Here is a 20724-nt window from a genome sequence, read left to right as displayed (position 1 = left end):
CACAAGGCACTGCTGCATCCTCGGGGCTTGATTTGGTTGTGCTAAGTGAGCATTTCCATCAAATTTATTGACTGACCGATCTGTAGCAGTGCCTGTGCCCTCAGGCTCACTGTGCATGCCAGGCTGGCTGCAGGTGGGCATAGCCCTGCCATTGGCAGGAGAGGCAGGCCACCCATGATGGGACGACCTGAGTATGGGCAGGCTCCTCATGGTGTCCACAGCGCTCTCCCTTCCGGGCCCTCATCCAGCTCACCTGCTGCCCACACACACTTCTCCTCTTCTTCCTCAGGCATCTTGCTCTCTGAATGGCCCATAGCAGCTCTGGGTGACCAGCCAACCTAAAGCCTGAAGAATATGGATTTGGCTAAGCTGTAAACTCAGTTCTCTGTGATGGCTGCTGACAGGCCTCTTGGAATGAGGCTGCAGGTCTCGTGCGGTGGTTAGAATTGAGCATTGCTGACTGACTGGCGTCTGCTCCACATGGGGGCCTTGCTTAATCTACTCCACATCTGTGCCCTGCAGGGCAGCCAGGATTGCTCCTGGGACATAGGCTCAGGGGATGGCCCCAGTTCCACCCTTGTGGCTCTCAATGCCTGGGATCCCCATGGCCTAGGGGCAGTGAATGTGACATGGGGACCTCAGGCCCAGCTGAGATGCCCCCTTCCTCTGTTAGGTCTGCTGCACACTGAAGGCAAATGCCATCCCCAGGCAGTGAGACAGGACCAGGATGATGTGAGACCTGAGGGCCAAAGCAGAAGTGATCTGATGGCTGAGGACAGAGAGCAGCAGCGGGTTAGGAGGGGCCGTGGCAGTGCTCATGCTGTCAGGAGGAGGTGGGAGCCAGGTCCACAAGACTGGCCAGGAGAAGAAAGGCACAGAGGGGTGCAGGCACAAGGCACCCAGTGCAGGGTGCTGGCCCGGCCAACCTATCGCCCCAGTGCCATGCAGAACTGCTGCTGCAAGGCACCTGCCCTTTGTAGGATCTCTTCTAGAATTGCTCACTGTTACCCTTAAATGCAAGCATCCCCCTACCACGGCCCCAGCAATCCCCACTCCCTCCAGATGACACTCAGAGGCTACTTTCTCCTGGCCTCAGGAGTGGGAGGCTTTTGTGGGAGAGAGGCTAGGGTGCTCCAGCTCCTCACATTGGGAATCACTCAATACACCTTTCCTCCCCATGGGACACAGCCACTCTGCCAGGCTGGGGTAGACGCTGATGCTGTGGCCATGGGTCCTCTTCCTCAGTATGTGGGAACGATAAAAAGGGAAAGAGGGGCAGGCCAGAATACTGTTCTCAAGGAAGAAAAAAGGATCACTCTGTGATATGGGTACTATTCATAGTCTCGGGGCCAAGTGGCTCCCTAGTTGGCAGGTGTATGGAACAAATGGTTTTGTTGGATTTTTTGAGGGTAGCAGGTCAGTGGAAAAAAATTCTGTGCTTTACCTTTTAACTATTCTCATATGTTCTTTATTCCACTAAGATGAGTGCAGTATATATTCCATCTTTCCAAGGCTTCCTAAATGTAGCCAGAGCCAAGCCAGCACCAGGCAAAATCTAAATCAAAAGGCATTTGGGAAATCCAGGCTGTGAATCAGGGAAATTGCAAGGGTCTGATGAAGTGTTTCTTTTACATCTTCATGTCCCCTGCTGGTCTAGCACAGTGCTATGTAGGTAACATGTGCCCCATTAAATGTGAATTGAATTAAGTTTTCTATTAACATTGTATTTTGGTTCCAGGTGTTTGATTTTGAATTAACACAGCACAATATGAATAGCATCCTCAGCCTAGACAGGAATCTCCGACTGGCCACGTTCCCCATGTAAATATGGCTCCTTCTTTTTAACTAGAGGGAAAACTATACAGATTGGATGGTTGGTGCCTGAATAGGTATTTATCATATACATTTTAGATTAATTAAACATTCTCATTATAATTCTTTTCTGTTTGAAGATGGACCACTGAGTGAAGCTAATTTCACTGGGGAGGTTAAACGTGTATATCATTTAAAATGTTTCTCTTAAAAAAAATCACTCTTTGTTTCAATTTTTTATTTTTCTGTTTTTCAGAAGTAAAAATCACAAAGACTATCCTTTCCACATAGAATACTGAGGACAACTTCCCCTTCCTTGTTTCTGCTCAGCCCAGATGCACCGACACCGTTAGCAATGTTGACCCTCCTCTGTTAATGGCAGCTGTGCCTGGGACAGGAGCCACACAGTCAGAGGAGGGTGCAAGAGTCTCCTTCTCTGAGTAATCTGGAGAACTGAGCATGTTTTAAGTGAAGTCAATGGGGTTTCTCCTAGAGAGCCTGTGTGGCCTCTACTCTGAAAAAAGACACTGATAACTCATTAATGAAATTTGCCTTCACATTTTAAGAAAACATTATCTTGTGAAATTATTTAAGCCATCTAAGAGCCGAGAAAACAGTGTAACCCATCTCTGGCCCATTGTCCAGCTCCACCAATTGTGCCCCAGGCCAGCTTGCGTCACCTTCACTTCTTTCTCTGCCCTGCCAGTGACACCCAGGTTATTCTAAAGCGGAGTCCTTCCTTTCCCCCAGTGGGAAGGAAAATGGGATAAATCTGGAGCACTTTTTCAGTTCAATAGAGAGGCTTTTTTCTCCTTAAAAATCTGAATTTTAGTTGTTTTTTTTTGAGACAGAGTCTCGTTATGTCGCCCAGGCTGGAATGTAGTGGAGTGATCTCAGCTCACTGCAACCTCCACCTCCTGGGCTTAAGTGATACTCCTGCCTTAGCCTCCCAAGTAGCTGGTTAATTTCTAAATACTAGTTTTTAATATGGTCTTCTGATAAGTCAGATTATACCTGTGGAACCCCCCATAACAGAGGTGAAAATACAGCTCATTTCCTCACATCTGCTCATCTGCCTGTTTAGTTTCACATATCAGGAAGAGGCCCTGCAGAGTGTGGTGTTCACACCCAGGCGTTGATGGAGGATGTGGTTTAATGGATTTTGTGTGGTCTAGAGGCCATGGTCCCTGTTTCTTGCTGTCTGCTCAGCGAATCTGGCCTAGCTCCTATGTCTTGGAATTCACACCAAATCTCCAGGGATATAACTTCTCAAGTCACAGGCCCTTGGCTCCTATTCAAAATGAGTTAAGCCAGAAGAAAATTGATGTCTGCTCCATGGTCTCCTCCCTCTTCCATGTCCCCCACATCAGTCAGCCTCTCATTTCCTGTTCCCTCTGCATCAGGTTCAAGGAAGGCATGGAGGCGTTGCCCAGTGGCTGAAGGGGCCTGTTTGGGGACAGTACCCCTCCACATCACTTCCCATTTTCACTTTATCACAGGCATGCCAGCTGAGTCAGGGGTGTGGGTTCTTCAGATAAAAGCTTTGCCTTTCTAGCTTTGTGGTCCTGAGCAGACTGCCTCACCTCCCAGCCCTCAGTGTCCTTGTCCACTCAATGGAGGAATTGCAGTGCCTCCTGATTGTGGAGACAGTGTCTGGCCCAGGATATGTCCCAGCAAGAATGCATTGTTACTACAACCAGTATCACTGCCATCCACCTCCCTGCCCAGCCTTCCAGATGTGCAGGGACATGTAGGAACCTTCTGGCTTGGCCCCAAGAGAGGACTTTGCTGCAGGTGAATGAAAAGACGTGTGACTGGTGCAGTAGCTTCATGGGAAGCTCACCCTAGTGGGGGTAAGATTGAGGATGAGGTGTCATGGTTTGACCAGATTGCCAAGGAGAGGTTTAATCAGAAGATTGTTTACAAAGGACCCAGGAAATGGGAGGGTCTCCTGACACCGTCATATGATCAGGCCCAGCTCTACTACCATGCACTTTTAATTTTTCCATGTCCATGACTCCTTATCATTCATTAGCTGTGTGACTTTGTGTAAATTACTTAACCTCTTAAACCTTTAAACTCTTGGCCACTCTCTACCTAGAGGTGTTAGGATTAAGTAGCACAGTGCACATGGAGCCGGAGACAGTCATCTGCATGTAGGACTCTTGTGAACACACACGTGTGTAGGTGTGTGACTTGTATGTTATCTCTCACAGAGTCAGAAACTTAACTGCTATTTTGTGAATTTTTCTTGTCACTTATACCCAAACCATTTTTCATTGACCTTAAAAGTAGGGAGTAGCATGGCCGTTACCAGAGTCCAGGGAGGGCAGGGATGGGTAGGTGATGAGAAGAGGTTGGTCAGCAAGGATAAAGTTGCAATTGGGAGGAATGAGTCCCAGCGCCGCATTGCACAGTAGCGTGACTTGGTTAACAATAATGCATTGTATGTCTCACCGTAGCTGGCCTATGAGGATCCACTACAGTATTTGCATGGATTTACTTCCCTGGCATGAAAACTATGAGTGAAGCCTGCCACCAGATGGCGCCGGGAAGGACTTCTCATTCCAGTGCATTTGCAGTTCTGACGGGAGATGGCAGCCTTTTACTGTCTTTGATTTTTAAGACATCTTCAAATTTGTATAATCACAGGAAGGAAACCATGCATAGCAAAAATAAGCAAACACTGGGCAATTGCAAAGCTTAAAAAGTTTCACAGAGGATATGCAGCCTCGTTTTGGAGCAGTATTCCTTTTCAGTTGGTAATTGATAGCTCTGTGCCTCTTGTCTCTTCATTCTGAGTGGACAAGCTGACAAGCCCTCCCCTTCCTCCATCCCTGCTTTTCTCTAGGGAATTTCTGTGTAAGTTCTTCCCCACTCTGGGGCCTGCAGACCAAGGTCTGTATAGGAAGTGGAAACGTGTGTCCTTAAGGGACCCTCTGCTTCAAATGATTGTGAGCATCTCTCCTGACTTTTAAGACTGGGAGATACTCAGACACTTGTTTCCGTAGCTGCTTCTCCTCAGTGGCACTTTCTCATTTCATTTGAATGGAAAATCCAAGGATAAGTGGCGATCAAAGGCTTAAAAAGCAGGAAGCAGATTCAGGAGGTGTGGCTGGCATCAAGGAGCAACAGACCTTGGGGAGGACAGCAGGAGCTCGCTGACTGGTGGCAGTTTATGTTTAATTGTTTTGAGAAACAGGCTTACAGTCCCATCAGGAATGTGTGAATTTCCAGTTTCTCCACACCCTCGTCAGGATATAGTTTTGGACTGCCCCTGTAGTTGTAACAGCTATTCTAGTGGGTGTTAAATGGTGTCTTGTGGATTTAATTACAGTTCCTTACTGCCTAATGATGCATCTTTTCATGGGCTTATTGGCCATTTGTATGTCGTTGGTGAAATGGCCCATGGCATTCCCATGAGTTCACTGTGGGGCCTCAGGGTGACTAGGTGCACAGTTTTAGAACTGTGCATTTAGATACTATTTATTAGTTCCCAAATTTAATCAATTATACAATTCACATTTTAGCATGTTTTTCTTTCTCTGCCTTTTCTCTCTCTTCCATTTTTCCTTTTCTTGATGTAAACATCTAATATGCACCTTAAACTTCATGTGACTAAAACAATGCTTCAGGCACCACCCCAGCTCTCCAGGGAGCTTTCTTTGTTGTTATCCTTAGTTACAAAGATGAGGAAGACTTGGTTTTGCCCTTAAACACTCACGTTGAAATGGGACAGGCAGGCTCATGAAGTGACATGTGACGTGACAGGCTCTGGGTGGGTTAGGACACATTTTCATTTTACATCATGAAATTGATCAAGACTCTGTGTCCTCATTGTGTTTCCTTTTGCTTGGTATGCAGCATATCTTCACAGGACCGAATTCTTTTACATATCCATACACTGGGACGGATCAACTATCCAGACATAGGTTAGCAACATTAGATGATGTGACATCCACCATACTGTGGTCATTGTCACTCCCGGTGGGATTCCCTACTGGGAGCTCTGGCCGATGGGTGTGACTCCAGCTCCGGTTTCCATGGCCTGCCAGTTGTCACTAGGAGGCTGGTGCTGGACTGGAAGCCTCTTCATCAACTGGTTTCTGGTACTTTGAACACATGGAGAACTAGGAAAACTACAATTTTTAGTGTGCATTTCTGTCACATATGGCCTCTGCCACTTAGCATCCTATCTGTGTTCCAACACCAATCCCTAACATTTGCTAGTACTAACTGGATGCTTTCTGCGTGCCAGGTACTATTCTGTAAGTATGTTACACATTGCAGCTCAATCTTCACAGAAAGGTAGGATTTACCATTATTTCCATTTTATAGAAGAGGTAACCAAGGAGTAGAGAAGTTAAGGAAATTGCCCACAAATTAAAAGCCCAGCTATTAGGTGAGGTAAGTAGTTTGACTCAAGAAATCTGGTTTCAGAGGCTGGGCTTTTAATTACATCCCATGTGGGAATCAGCTAACTATGTGTTCTTTATCTTGGAATTAATCTTTTTAAACTATGTAAATAAGAAAGAGGGTGAGACTTTTGGTGTTCATTTCTGAGAAGATAGGACACATTCCACCCCTGGGACTGGCATGTGGCCCAGTGGCCATGCCAGAACTTTTGAACACCCAGCTCCATTCCGTGTGACACCAGCGGAAAACCAAACACTTCTTGGCAGTGTTGATGAGTTTGGGATGACAAAAACAGAAGAGCTCGTTAAGCCTGCAAAACTCTATTCCATAGGTGACCAACATTACTTCACCTGGGAAATCATTGAAAAACAATTACTCTGAGACATGGACTCGTGACTCACATGAACTCAAGCCATTATATGCTTAATTTACTTCCAGCCCTGATTTTTAAACAGAGGAGGTATATTTAAATCTAGAAGGAGATACAGAGGCTGCACTTTCTTGCCTAGAAAAATCAGCATCTCTAGGGGGAAGTGGAAAAGTCTCACAGAGCTGAAGAGCATGAAAAAGATCACAGCCCTCATTAGTAAAGAAGATTCTACAGGCAGAAAGAGCCCTGAACATATTCTGGGCAACACCTGAAACTGGTGCAATTAATTCTTGAAAAACAATAAGACAGAAATAGCTCCATCAGTGGAAGGAGAATACAGTTAGCTAGAGACTACCCCAAACGAGAATCTCTGAAATTAAGTTAGATAAGTTGGATTGAGTTGTGACAGCTGCAGGGGCAGACCCACCTGGGTCTGTCATCCCACCTGGTATCTAATGGATTTACACAGAAGCAAGTTAGGAAAATTTGCAAGCAGAAAACACAGCAGAGGTAGGCAAGGTCTGCTGGAACTGCTGCTGCTTTTTTATTTTTATTTCATTTTTTTGTGTTCTTGCAGATTTAAAAGTTACACGTACAGCCTTCTGACGTACATATATTAGGTGGTGGTGAAGTCTGGACATGTTTTTTTTTTTTTTTTTGAGATGGAATTTTGCTCTTTCACCTAGACTGGAGTGAAGTGGCATGATCTTGGCTCACCGCAGCCTCCATCTCCCAGGTTCAAGCAATTCTCCTGCCACAGCCTCCAGAGTACCTGGGATTATAGGTGCCCACCACCACTCCTGGCTAATTTTTGTATTTTTAGTAAAGACAGGGTTTTACCATGTTGGCCAGGCTGGTATCAAACTCCTGACCTCAAGTGATCCACCCACCTTGGCCTCCCAAAGTGCTGGGATTGCAGGCATGAGCCACCGCACCCAGCTGAAGTCTGGTCTTTAGTGTACGCATCGCCCAAATAGTGAACTTTGTGCCAAATAAGTAATTTTTCAATCCACACCTGGCTCCCACCCTCCTACCTTTTAGATTCTCCAGTGTCTATTATTCCACACTGTATGTCCATGTGTACCCATTGTTTAGCTTCCATTTATAAGTGAGAACTGAGAACATGGTACTTGACTTTCTGTTTCTAAGTTATTTCACTTAGAATAATGGCACCAGATCCATCCATATTGCTGCAAAAGGCATGATTTCATTCTTTTTATGTATGAGTAGTATTCCATGATGCATACACATCACATTTTCTTTATCCAGTTATGGATTCATGGACATTTTGTCTGATTTCATATCGTTGCTGTTGTGAAGAGTGCTGTGATAAACATACAAGTGCAGATGCCTTTTTCATATAAAGATTTCTTTTTCTTTGGGTAGATACCCAGTAATGGGATTGCTGGATCAAATGGTAGTTATATTTTTAGTTCTTTGAGAAACCTCCGCACTGTTTTCCATAAAGGTTGTACTAATTTACTTTCTTACCAGCAGTGTATAATCATTTCTTTTACTCTGCATGCTTGCCAACATCGGTTGTCCCAGGACTTTTTCATAGCCATTCTGACTGGCGTAAGATGGTATCTCCTTGTGGTTTTAATTTGCATTTCTCTGATGATTAATGATGCTGGGCATTTTTTCATATATGTGTTAGGTGCTCATAAGTCTTTCTAAAAATGTCTGTTGATGTCCTTTACCTACTTTTATAATGGGGTTACATGTTTTGTTGTTGTTGTTGGGCCTTTTTTAGTTCCCTGTAGATTCTGGATATTAGCCGTTTGTCAGATGCATAATTTGTAAATATTTATTTAGTTGGCAAACTGAAATTTCTTGGGAAATCAGCCATTGTCCCTATAACCCTACAGTTTAAAGAACAGTCAACAAACAGTTTAAAGTCCTAGGAGGATATTATACATATACATATATATATAATATATATTTTTTCTTACACAGCAGAAATTTATTTTCTCACAGTTTTGGAGGGTAGAATTCCAGGGTCAAGGTGTTAGCAGATTTGGTTTCTTCCAAGTCCTTTCTTTAGGACTTTTGCCTCTGTGTCCTCACATGGTCTTCCTTCTGTGTGTGTCTGTTACCTTGAGGGATATTTTAAAGCTGAAGAGATATAAGAGGCTGTGGGGCTATGTCTTAAGACAAAAGAACATTTAAGAAACCTCAGGAAATTATCAGAGGGGGATAGATGTTATTAGAAGAAACAAAGGAATTGGATTCAATTAGGAGTTGGAATCATTTACAAAGCAATGGGGAAAGTAAGCCCCTAAGAACTATTGTAGTATATAATAACCAGAACTAAACTCTCATAATATATTCTCCAAGACAAAAGAAAAATATTTAGAAGATTGGCATTGTTTTATATGCTTGTAAACTTCTTTAATGTCTGGCTTAGTAGATTTCATATCTGAGTTTGCATTCCATAAAAATGTCTTGGCTAAACTTCATGAAAAAAAAAATCCAGCCTTATAAATTAGTAGTTGGTAAAGAGAGGAGGATTTAGAGCTTTTTCAGATAATTGTGAATATTCTTTGATATATCAGACTGGACAAACAGTAGTTCATTTAAGGTTAATTGCAATGAGGAACTTGCTGCCAGAAAAAAAGAAAAACCACTCTGTAAAATATCTGAAGAGATTTATTCTAAGCCAAATGTGAGGACGATGACCCATGACACAGCCCCAGGAGGTTCTGAGAACATGTGCCTATTGTGGTTGGGTTATAGCTTAGTTTTATTTGTTTTAGAGAGACATAAGACAGCAATCAGTATATGTGAGGTATACTTTGGTTTGGTCTGGAAAGGTGGGACAACTGAAAGTGGAGATAAATGTCAGAAGCATTTAAACCAGAGTAACTCCACCTTGAATAGGGGCTGAGATAAATGAGGTTGAGACCTACTGGGCTGCATTCCCAGATGGCCAAGGCATTCTAAGTCACAGGATAGCATAGGAGGTCACACAAGATACAGGTCATAAAGACCTTGCTGATAAAACAAGTTGCAATAAAGAAGCCAGCCAAAACCCACCGAAACAAAGATGGTGATGAGAGTGACCTCTGGTCATCCTCACTGTTACACTCCCACTAGCATCAGGACAGTTTACAAATGCCATGGCAACATCGGGAAGTAACCATATATGATCTAAAAAAGGGAGGCAGGAATAATCCACACCTTATTTTCTATCTAAAAGAATAAAGTATTAAGTTAGATAGAGTAAAGCTGAAGGTTTAAGCAAGTTGTGGAAGGTTTGTGAGAAATTAATCCTGTAAAAGAAATTCTGTTTGTGAACATATTGGCTAAAGTTAAAGGGGTATTATTAGTTTTTCTGTAAACTAAACTTTGAAATAGAAGCACAACCAGTTTTTCTTAGAGCAAAAACTCTGCTTATGATCTGCTCTTTAACAAAAATTGTACAGAGTTTTAAAAGGTGTTTAAGAATCTTACCTATGGTTGGAGTAAATATGATTGGATACATTTATCTATAAGGTTTTATTAAGAATTAGGTCTGACATCAATGCACTAATGCAACAATGACAGTTGGCTTATTCGGTATAAAAATCATACAGGAAGCATTGTCAAATATGAAATGGTATTTGGTTTTCTTTGAGCTGTATTTGTATAAATATGTTATTGGTATATGTTCCAAAATTATGGGAAATTGCTTTAATTCTGATATAAAGTATATGTTATTAATAATTTTAATTGTTACATAAAATTATTCTGTGCCACAGAGGTAACCAAATTTCTTGTCAGTTGTGTTTTTGACTTTGACTGTCCTAAGACTTTAGTCATCTATGGACAATTTTTGCCCTATTTTGGTCTTCTTTACAACATGATTTATAATCAACTATAGAACTCTAATAGCTGCTCTTAAATGAAGGTATCTGATAAGTTTGGAAATTATGTCATTAGAATAGAGAAAAAACTTCCAGGGCTCTCATGGAGAGCTGAAATATTCATGACTATCAAGCAGAACAGGAATTAACTAAATTGACTGACCTGAGAAAAAACTGAGATAATCTTTTTTAACTTTTTTCTTTGCTTAAAATGCTGCTAATCCTTTGCTTTGTTTTTTCAGACTTAAGAAAACTCTTAAGCTATTTACAACTTTGAACAATTGACTCAAATATACTTCTGTGAACACCATTTGGAGCCTATTTGTTTCTCTCTACCTGATTTCTCCAAAATTTTGAAACTATTTGTGAGTATTCTTAACTTATGGCAATATAGTTATTTGCAATTGTCCTTTTTTTGTAACAGGACACAATTGGAGTAACTGGTCATTTTACCAAGGGTTTGACTGGAATGGCATGCTTTCCTTTAAGGAATCCAATTTGAATTGTAGAGTCAATAAAAGCCCCTCAGTGAGAAGGGTTAGAGATGAACCTTGTCTAGTTCTACCCTACCCAGTCCAGTCCTAGAGCAGTGGAGCAGGTATCCCATGCTTTATCCTGAGAACAGCTTCTTGCTTTTGGCATTGGTGAACATGGACCTGCTCTTCTGCACCACAAATCACAAAAAGCAACAGAAGACACACAGACAAGTACTTACAATAGAGGGTCAAGATAGTAAAAATTTCTGTTGAGGCCATTAATGGCTTTCACATCATCTGGGGTCAACTCAAAATTGAACGCCTGTGAGAAATAAAATTATCACTTTCCTTGTCTTTTAAGTCATTGCTTTTACCTTTTAGAACATGGCTTATCAAACTTTGATACAGAAATGGACCTAACAGCAGGGGAAGGTCAATAGTCATCTCAGGGGAATTTGAAGCTGTGGTAGCCTGTTGGTTTCCAGACAGGTCAATATGACTCTGAAGTCTTGGGTTTGGCTTGGAAAATCTGTGCAAAACATATTCAAATGTTTTTATTGTGATAAAATATACCATTTTAATCATTTATAAGTTTGCTGTTCAGTGGTATTAAGTACATTCCTTTTGTTGTACAGCTACCACCATCATCTGCCTTCAGAGTATTTTCATCTTTCCCAGCTGAAACTTTCTACCCATTAAACAATAATAACTCCCCATTCCTTTCTCCTCCAGCCTCTGGCACCAACCAGTCTACTTTCTGGATTTATACATTTGACTCCTCTAGGAACCTTGTATAAGTAGAATCACACAATATTTGCCCTTTTATGCCTGGTTTATTTCACTTACCATATTGTATTCAAGATTCATCCATAATTCATTAGTTCACATTGCATGCCTGTATCAAAACGTCTTATATGCCCTGATATGATTTAGATCAGTTTCCTCACTGAATGAGTTCACATAAGATCTAATTGTCTAAAAGTTTGTAGCACCCCACACACACCTTTTTCTTCCTCATGCTTCAACAATGTGAAGTGCCAGCTCCCCCTTTCCCTTCTGCTATGATTATAAGTTTCCTGAGGCTTCCCTGGAAGCTGAGCAGATGCCAGCATTATGCTTCCTATACAGCCTGTGGAACCATGAGCCAATTAAACCTCCTTTCTTTATAAATTACCCAGTCTCAGGTATTTCTTTATAGCAATGCAAGAACAGACTAATACATACTCCATAAATATATACATCTATATACCCACAGAAAATAAAAATAAAAATCTAAAAAGATTCATTCATGATTCTGTATTGGTAGGTTATGTGTTTCTATATATTTGTCCATTTTATCTAGGTTATCTAACTTGCTGGCAAGTACAAGCCCTGATGCTAGTGGGAGTGTAACAGTGGTCTTTTCACATAATCCCATAGTTCTTGGAAGCTTTGTTCATTTTTTTTTCACTCTGTTTTCTTTAATCTTGCCGTCTCATTTTATTTCATTGATTTGATCTTCTATCTCTGATATCCTTTCTTCTGCCTGATCGATTCAGCTGTTGAAATTTGTGTATGCCTCACAAAGTTCTCCAGCTGTGTTTTTCAGCTACATCAAGTCATTTATGATCCTCTCTAACCTGGTTATTCTAGTTATCATTTCATCTAACCTTTTTTCGAGGTTCTTCGTTTCTTTGCATTGGGTTAAAATCTGAGTCTTTTAACTCAGAGAAGTTTGTTATTATCCACCTTCTGAAGCCTGCTTCTGTCAATTCATAAAATTCATTCTCTGTCTTTTTTTGTTCCCTTTATGGTGAGGGGTTGTGATCCCTGGGAGGGGAAAAGGTGTTCTGGTCTTTGATGGTTTCATCCTTTTTGCGCTGTTTTTTTCCCATCTTCGTGGATTTATCTCCCTTTGATCTTTGAAGCTGGTGATTTTGGGAGTCTCTATTGGAGCTATATCTTTTTTGACCTGTAGATAGCGATGCTGGGCTCTCACAAATTCAGTCAGGTTGCCGGGTGGGTGGTCCTTTCCTGGAGTTTGTTTGCAGGTGAGATTGACCCCGCCTCTCCACTAGTATCTCTCCTTCCCAGAGCTTGATCTGCCAGGTTGGGGTCAAACTGGTGTATTTGCTACCAAGCTCTCTAGCGAATTTGAGTTCTGGGGGTCTGCCAGCCTCATGGCCTGTTTCCCTTCTTTCAGCTCTGCCTCTTTCTGTGGGACCGTCCGTCCCGCTTGTGTTAGTCCAAACTTCAGCCCAGGTCAGTGCAACAACTTGCCGTGCCGGGGAGAGCCACAGCTTAGATTTGCATGACAACCCTCGGTCTGGCAGGGCTCTCGTGGACTGTCGGTTACAGGAGGGACGAGGTAAGCACAGGATTCAAATCAGAGCACCAAGAGGGTGAAGTCCCCTGACCTTCCCAGCTGGCTGCACATTCCAGGCGGGGACATACCCTGCCCTGTCTTGGTTTGCCCCCCTGGGCAGCTCTCACATAGCTCAGCTAATTTTTATATATTATGTGTCTTCTTCTTGACAATTTTTAATAGCTCTCTCGGGTTATTAATATCAAACTCTGTTCACCTGGTTTATAAACGTTTTCCAAATCTACTGTTTACTTGTTAACTGTGTTGAGGACATTTTCCATGTAAAAGATTAATTTTTTACATATCCAGATATCTCCCTCTTGCAAAGTTCTTTTTTTTTTTTTTTTTTGTTCATTAAACGAGGCCTTCTTTCACTCAAGAGTGCACCTCAGACATTGCATGTAAGTTATTTCTCCTTTTTATGCTTTGTATCATTTATATATCTGGAACTTTTTGGATATATATGATGTCACAAGGTATCCAATTCTATTTTTAAGGTCAATAATGTATTTTCAAGCCTTATTTATTAAATAACTTATTATATAATAACATATGCACCATCTTTTGAATCATTTCTTTAATTCTTATATAAATAATAATTAATTCTGAATTTCCTATTGTATTTAACTGATATTTTTGTGTAACCTTACACCAATGTGATTGTTATTGTTTAGAATATATTGGCTTTGTAATATGATATGAGATTCATTAACATAAGTTTCCCTCACTGTTCTACCTTTTCATACATTTTCTGTCTTGCATTAATTTTTATGCACACTTAAAGAATATTGTATCTAATTAAAAGCAAGTCAGTTGGAATTTGAGATAGAATATCTTGAAGGCATATATATTGTTTTATGAGATTTACATTTTAATAGATTGTCCTCTGATCCAAAATTTTACATTTTATTTGTTCAGACCTTATTATATGCCTTCAATGATATTGCATAGTTTTATTCTGTGAAAACTCTATTATTATTGCCAACTTTATTCCTAAGTATTTTGAAGTTGTTATCTGAGTGAATGCAGCATTTTTTTCATTCCACTTCCAGATGCTTTGGATCAAGTTTTATGCACTTGTTTTGTATACAGTCAATACAGAAGTTTCTAGTTTATTCTATTGAGTGTTTTTTTACTAGGATCTCTTCAATTTTCTAGGTGTATAATAATATCCAACTTTTCACCAGTCATTGTCTTTTGACATTGTATTTGCAACATTCAAGACAATTTTACTATAGTTGGCCAATTCTACAGACTTATGCCTGTAATCCCAGCACTTTGGAAGGCCGAGACAGGCAGATCAACATAATGAAGAATTTACATCAACTAATGGGCAAAACAGCCAGCTAGCATCAAATGGCAGTATTAAACTCACATATATTATTATTAATCCTAAATTTAAATTGACTAATCCCCCAATAAAAGACACAGACAGGCAGATTGGCTGGAAAGTCAAAACCCATCGGTATGCTGCATCCAGACCCATCTCACATGCAAGGATACACAAAGACTCAAAACAAAGGGATGGAGGAAGATTTGCCAATCAAATGGAGAGCAAAAATAAATAAATAAATAGCAGGAGTTGTAATTCTCGCCTCTGATAAAATAGACTTTAAAGCAACAAAGATCAAAAGAGGCAAAGAAGGACATTACATAATAGTAAAAGGATCAATGCAACAAGAAGAGCTAACGATCCTAAATATATACGCACCCAATTCGGGAGCACCCAGATACATAAGACAAGTTATTAATGACATATAAAGAGACTTAGACTCCCACACAGTAATAGTGGGAGACTTTAACATCACATTGTCAATATTAGACAGATTAACAACACAGAAAATTAACAAGGATATCCAGGACTTGGACTCAGACCCAGAACAAGTAAACTTAAACATTTATAGAACTCTCCACCCCCAATACACAAAACATACATTCTTAGCAGTACCACATCACACCTACTCTAAAAGTGACTACATAATTAGAAGTAAATCACTCCTCAGTAATTGCATAGCATTTCACAGGTTTAAATGAAATATTGGTTGGCTGCTTGTTTGTTGTTTTTCTCCCTTACTTCTTCCTGTTTCCATTGTTAAGCATAATTATTGGCATAAAAGAGGTTTTCAATACCCATTTTTAGACTGCATTCTAGCCTGGGCAATAAAGTAACACTCCCGTTCTCTCTTCCTCTTTCCCTCTTTCTTTCTCTCTTCCATTCTTTTTTTTATTCTTTTTTTCTTTCTTTCTCTCTCATTCTTTTTTCTTTCTTTTCTTTTTTTCTCTCAAAAAAAGAATGCATCATAGTTTTTAATAGTAGAATTAAGCAGAATTAATGAGCTTGAAGACAAGCGGTTTTAAAATAAACAGAGGAAAAAAAGAAAACAATAGAGCATGCCTACAGGATCTAGAAGAGCCTCAAAAAAGGCAAATCTGAGTTACTGGGCTTAAGGATGAGGTAGAGAAAGAAATAGAGGTAGAAAGTTTATTCAAAGGGATGGCAGAGAACTTCCCAAACCCAGAGAAAGATATCAGTATTTAAATACAAGAAGGCTGTAGAACATTAAGCAGATTTAATCCAAATAAGACTATCTCAAGGCATTTAATAATCAGACTTTCAAAGATCAAAGACACAGAAAGGCTCCTAAAAGCAGCAAGAGAGAGATTTTAAAAAAGGAAACATACAATAGAGCTCTGATACATCTGGCAACAGACTTTTTAATAGAAACCTTACAGGCTGGGCAAGAGCAGCATGACATACTTAAAGTGCTGAAGAAAAAAGCTTTTACCCTGGAATAGTGTATCTAGTGAAAATATTCTTCAAACCTGAAGGAGAAGTAAAGACTTTCCCAGATAAGCAGAAGCTAAGGGACTTCATCAATGTCAGGCCTGTCCTACAAGAAATGCTAAAGAGAGCACTTCAGTCAGAAAGAAAAGGACATTAACGAGAAATAAGAAATCATCTGAAAGTGCAGAACTCACTGGTAACCATAAGTACACAGGAAAACACAAATATTATAATACTGTAACTGTGATGTGTAAACTAATCCTAAGTAGATAAATTAAATGATGAACAAATTCAAAGAATAACAACTTTTCGAGACATACACAGTACAATATGATATAAACAGAAACAAAAAATTTTAAAACGGGTCCAGACATAAAGCATAAAGTTTTTATTAGTTTTCTTTTGCCAATTTTTTTGTTTATATACAAACACAGTTGAGTTGTCAGCCTAAAATAATCAGAATAGCCCAATCTATCGTAAGCAAAAAATACAAAGCTGGAGGAATCACATTACCTGATCTCAAGTTTCACTACAGAGCTTAGTAACGAAAACAGCATGGTATTGCCATTAAACAGACACATAGATCAGTGGAACAGAACGGAAAACCCAGAAACAAATCCACACACCTACAGTGCACTCGTTTTCAACAAAGGCGATAAGAACATACACTGGGGAAAAGACAATCTCTTCTCTAAATGGTGCTGGGAAAGCTGAATATATGCAGAAGAATGAAACGATACCCCTCTCTCTTGACATATGCAAAAATCAAATCATAATGGGTTAAAGCCTTGAAGCTAAGATCTCAAACGATGAAACTACTATAAGTAAACATTGGGTAAATCTTCAGGACATTGGTCTGGGCAAAAATTTCTTGACTAATACCCTATAAGCACAGGCAACCAAAGCAAAAATGGACAAATGCAATCATAAGTTAAAATGCTCTGCACAGCAAAGGAAATCATTAACTGCCACTGTGAAGAGATAATCCCCACAGGATGGGAGACAATATTTGCAGACTATCCATCTGACAGGGTATTAATAACCAGAATATATCAGGAGTACAAACACCTCTATAGGAAAAAAGATCCAATTTTTTAAAAATGGGCAAAAGATTTGAATAGATATTTCTTAAAACAAGACATACCAATGCCAAACAGATATATGAAATGGTGCTCAACATACTGATCATCAGAGAAATGCAAATCAAATGCAAACAAAAACTACAGTGAGATTATTATCTCTCCCTAATTAAAATGGCTTATATCAAAAGACAAGAAACAGAAAAAATCTGCAGAGGATGTGGAGAAAAAGGTAAGGCTCATACACCTTTGGTGAAAATGTAAATTAGTATAACCATTATGGAGAACAGTTTGGAGGCACATCAAAAAACTAAAAATAGAGTTATCCTAAGATTCATCAATCCCAATGCTGGGTATATGCCCCAAAGAAAGGAAATCTGTATACAGAAGAAATATCTGCACTCCATGTTGTTGCAGTAACGTTCACAGTAGCTAAGATTTGGAAGCAACCTAAGTGTCTATCAACACATGAATTGATAAAGAAACTATGGTACATATACACAGTGGAGTATTATTCAACCATAAAAAAGAGTGGGATCATAGTTGGAACCAGAGATCATTATGTTAAGTGAAGTAAACCAAGGACATAAAGACAGACATTACATATTCTCACTTATTTTTGGAATCAAAAATTCTAAACAGTTGAACTCATGGACATAGAGAATGGAAGGATGGTTACCAGAGGATGTGAAGTGTAGTTGGGGAGGTGGGGGAGGAAAGTGGAGTTGGTTAATGAGTACAAAACGATAGAATAAATAAGAACTAAATATTTGATAGCACAGCAAGGTGACTATAGTCAATAATAATTTTACAGTTTTAAAAAATGAGAAGAATATAATTGGATTGTTTGTAACGCAAACAATAAATGCTTGAGGAAATGGATACCCCATTCTCTGTGATGTGATTATTACACATTGCATGCCTTTATCAAAGCATCTCGTGTATGCCATAAATATATATACCTACTATGTAACCACAAAATTATAAAAAGTGTAATCAAATCAAGTCTTTAAATCCAATATTTGTTTACAGAAAGTGATAGAGAAACCAGCTACCACCCCAAAAGAACCGATCAGAAAATCCAGAATGTACGATAATAGAATATTCTCTCCAGACAGCCAACACAGTTGGCCCAGTTCTTCCAGCAAACCAAATGTGTGTGTGTGTTTGTGCGTGTGTGTACATGTGTTTTAAACAGAGAATTATTGGAGAATAAAAGGGACTTCAGACTGCAGCTGTCTTAGCCACACACTGAAATCACCTGGGTGTAGAGTGATGGGTCTCCCACCAGGTTACTTAAGGGTGAATGTCTGCTGCTTAAACCTTGAAAACCAGGTGGTAAGCCAAGGCCAAGGTGCCCACCTGAGGAGCAGGTATCCCTGAGAACCCAAACATCCCCAAAAGGATCAGAGAACCTACCAAGAGAAACAGCCCCATCACAGGCACACAGCAGGCAAAGAGCCAGAAAATTTGCTTAAAAGCAGCTTAGAGACAGAAGGAGGCACCGATCTCTGGAGCTGTTCTGCCGCTGTCCAGGAGTGCCCCATGTAAAGTCCTACTAAACTCATCTACTCACCAGGCCGGACTTGTTGCAGTCGTTCTTTGGCCTCTCAGCTCCCTCCCAGTTTGGGAGAAGGCTTTTCTACACAATTTCAAGTTTTCCTCATCACAAGTGGAGTCGTGAACAGGATCCTAGGTACCAAATGATGCGCGAGGGAGGGGTGTCTGCAGGGGAATACTGGGATAACCGGAAACGTGTGTGGGGTGGAGCTGCCCTACTGCTTGAGCTTTGTGAGCCATCACATGAGTACCAGGATGCTCAGAAAACAGGCAAAGCCTGAGCACATATTGCAAGTAGCTAAAATATTCAAAGTACGATAAGGAGACCACACGTGCTGTTTCTGCAAAAAGGCTGGCTACTGAGGACTCGTTAGATCAGGAAAGGGAAAAAGCGTAAGAATTCCTGCAGAAGTTCAAATTCCTGCAGCTCTGCTAGAAATCCAGCTTCTTATGTATTTTGGCTTATTCCTGTGCGCATTTTAAAACTGATGGGCAAATTGAAAAGAAAACTTTAGGGCTTAAATTGTTAACCTGCAACTATAGAGTTAATGAGAGTCTTCTACAAATATTTCTCTCTTATTTCCTTTCCTGCCTGTTTTGTATCTGCTGTTATTAAGCTACTGGTGTTGAGATAAAACTTGCTATTTGTATTACTGCCAAATCAATGTTACTTAGGGATTTGTCTGATACAATAAGCCTTTAGTTAGACTGATCAAGCAAAACATAGAGAAGATACAAATTTTTTAAATCAAAAATGAAAGAGGAGACATTGCAATTCCTTTTAAACATAACTCAGATGAAATGACAAATTCCTAGAAAAATATAAAATACTAAAACTAGAAAAATAGATAATCTGAATTGTCTTTTAACAAGTAAAGTGATTTAAATACTAATATGTATTTTAAAAATTCATAGATCAATTTTATAGATTAATTGGTAGTTCAGAAATAAATCAATGTATCTATGATCAATTGATTTTGACAAGGGTGCCAAGACCATTCAATGGGGAAAAACAGTCTTTTCAGCAAATGATTCTGGGACAACCAGATCACCACAGGCAAAAAAAAGGAAGTTGGATCCCTACCTCACACTACATGTAAAAAATTAACTCAAAAAGATTATAGACTTAAATATAAAATCTAGAGCTATAAAATTCTTAGAAGAAAACATAGACATAAATCTTGATGATCTAGGATTCAGCAATTTTAGTTATGCCACCAGAAACAAAAGTGGCAAAAAAGATAAACTGGATTTTATCAAAATTGTAAATCTTTGTGCTTCTAAAGACACCCAAAAAATGTGAAATGACCATTCATATAATGAGAGAAAATATTTCCATATCTTATACACATATTAAAAGACTTGTACCCACAGTATATACAAAACAAATATAACTTGTTAATAAAAAGATAAATACCCCAATGAAAATATCAGAAAAGGATATAAACAGACATTTTATCCTAAAAAGATATACAAATGGCAATAAGTATCTGAGAAGATGCTCTATATAATCACTCAGGGAAATATAAATCAAAACTATGAGATACACTCTCAAAGATGGCTATAATTAAAGAGAGAAAATAAATCACAGAAGATATGGAGAAATGGTAACTCTTATAAAATGTTGTTAGTAGTGTAAATAATGCCCCCATTTTGAAAAAACCATTTGGCAATTCCTCAAAAGGTTAAATATTGGTTTGTCATATGACTTAGCAATTTCACTCCTAGATATATACACAAGGGGAATAAAATATATGTCCACACAGTAGCACGTACATGAATGTTTATAGCAGCATTATGCCTAATAATAAAAAGAGTAGAAAACACAAATGTTAATCAACTGGATAAATAACGTGGTATATTCATACAATGGAACATTACTTAGCCATAAAGAGTAATGAAGTACTGATACATGCTACAACATAATGGAACCATGAAAACATTATGCTTAGTAAAAAAGGCAGTCACAAAAGGCCACATATTGTATAAATTCATTAATGTCAAATGTCCAGAATAGGCAAATCCATAGAGACAGAA

At 39.6% G+C, this 20724-nt stretch overlaps 2 protein-coding genes across 15 annotated transcripts in view; both read left to right on the top strand.

Annotated features, from left to right (window-relative positions):
* AKR1E2 (aldo-keto reductase family 1 member E2) overlaps positions 1 to 20724 on the top strand; it is a 37338-nt gene that overhangs the window by 16237 nt on the left and 377 nt on the right. For 2 of the 8 annotated variants that reach the window (XM_035306758.3, XM_017974019.4), the window contains 2 exons: positions 1739 to 1821; positions 2069 to 2382. In XM_035306758.3, the coding sequence (XP_035162649.1) occupies positions 1739 to 1821; positions 2069 to 2111 (126 nt within the window). In that variant the 3' untranslated portion in view covers positions 2112 to 2382. Of the gene's footprint in view, positions 1 to 289; positions 1890 to 2068; positions 2383 to 10685; positions 10809 to 13101; positions 13241 to 20724 lie in introns of those variants that run through there. The other 6 variants (XR_013519498.1, XR_013519499.1, XR_013519500.1 and 3 more) reach the window with 6 other exon arrangements.
* Positions 13025 to 20724, top strand: part of LOC100409025 (prostaglandin F synthase 1-like) — a 52189-nt gene continuing 44489 nt past the window's right edge. For all 7 annotated transcript variants that reach the window (XR_013519497.1, XR_013519496.1, XR_013519494.1 and 4 more), the window contains exon 1: positions 13025 to 13266. The gene's annotated coding sequence lies outside the window, so the exon portion shown is untranslated. The remainder of the gene's footprint in view (positions 13267 to 20724) is intronic.

This window comes from Callithrix jacchus, chromosome 7, assembly GCF_049354715.1.
Source record: "Callithrix jacchus isolate 240 chromosome 7, calJac240_pri, whole genome shotgun sequence".
Taxonomy (NCBI): domain Eukaryota; kingdom Metazoa; phylum Chordata; class Mammalia; order Primates; family Cebidae; genus Callithrix; species Callithrix jacchus.
This window is presented reverse-complemented; position numbering and strand designations above follow the sequence as displayed.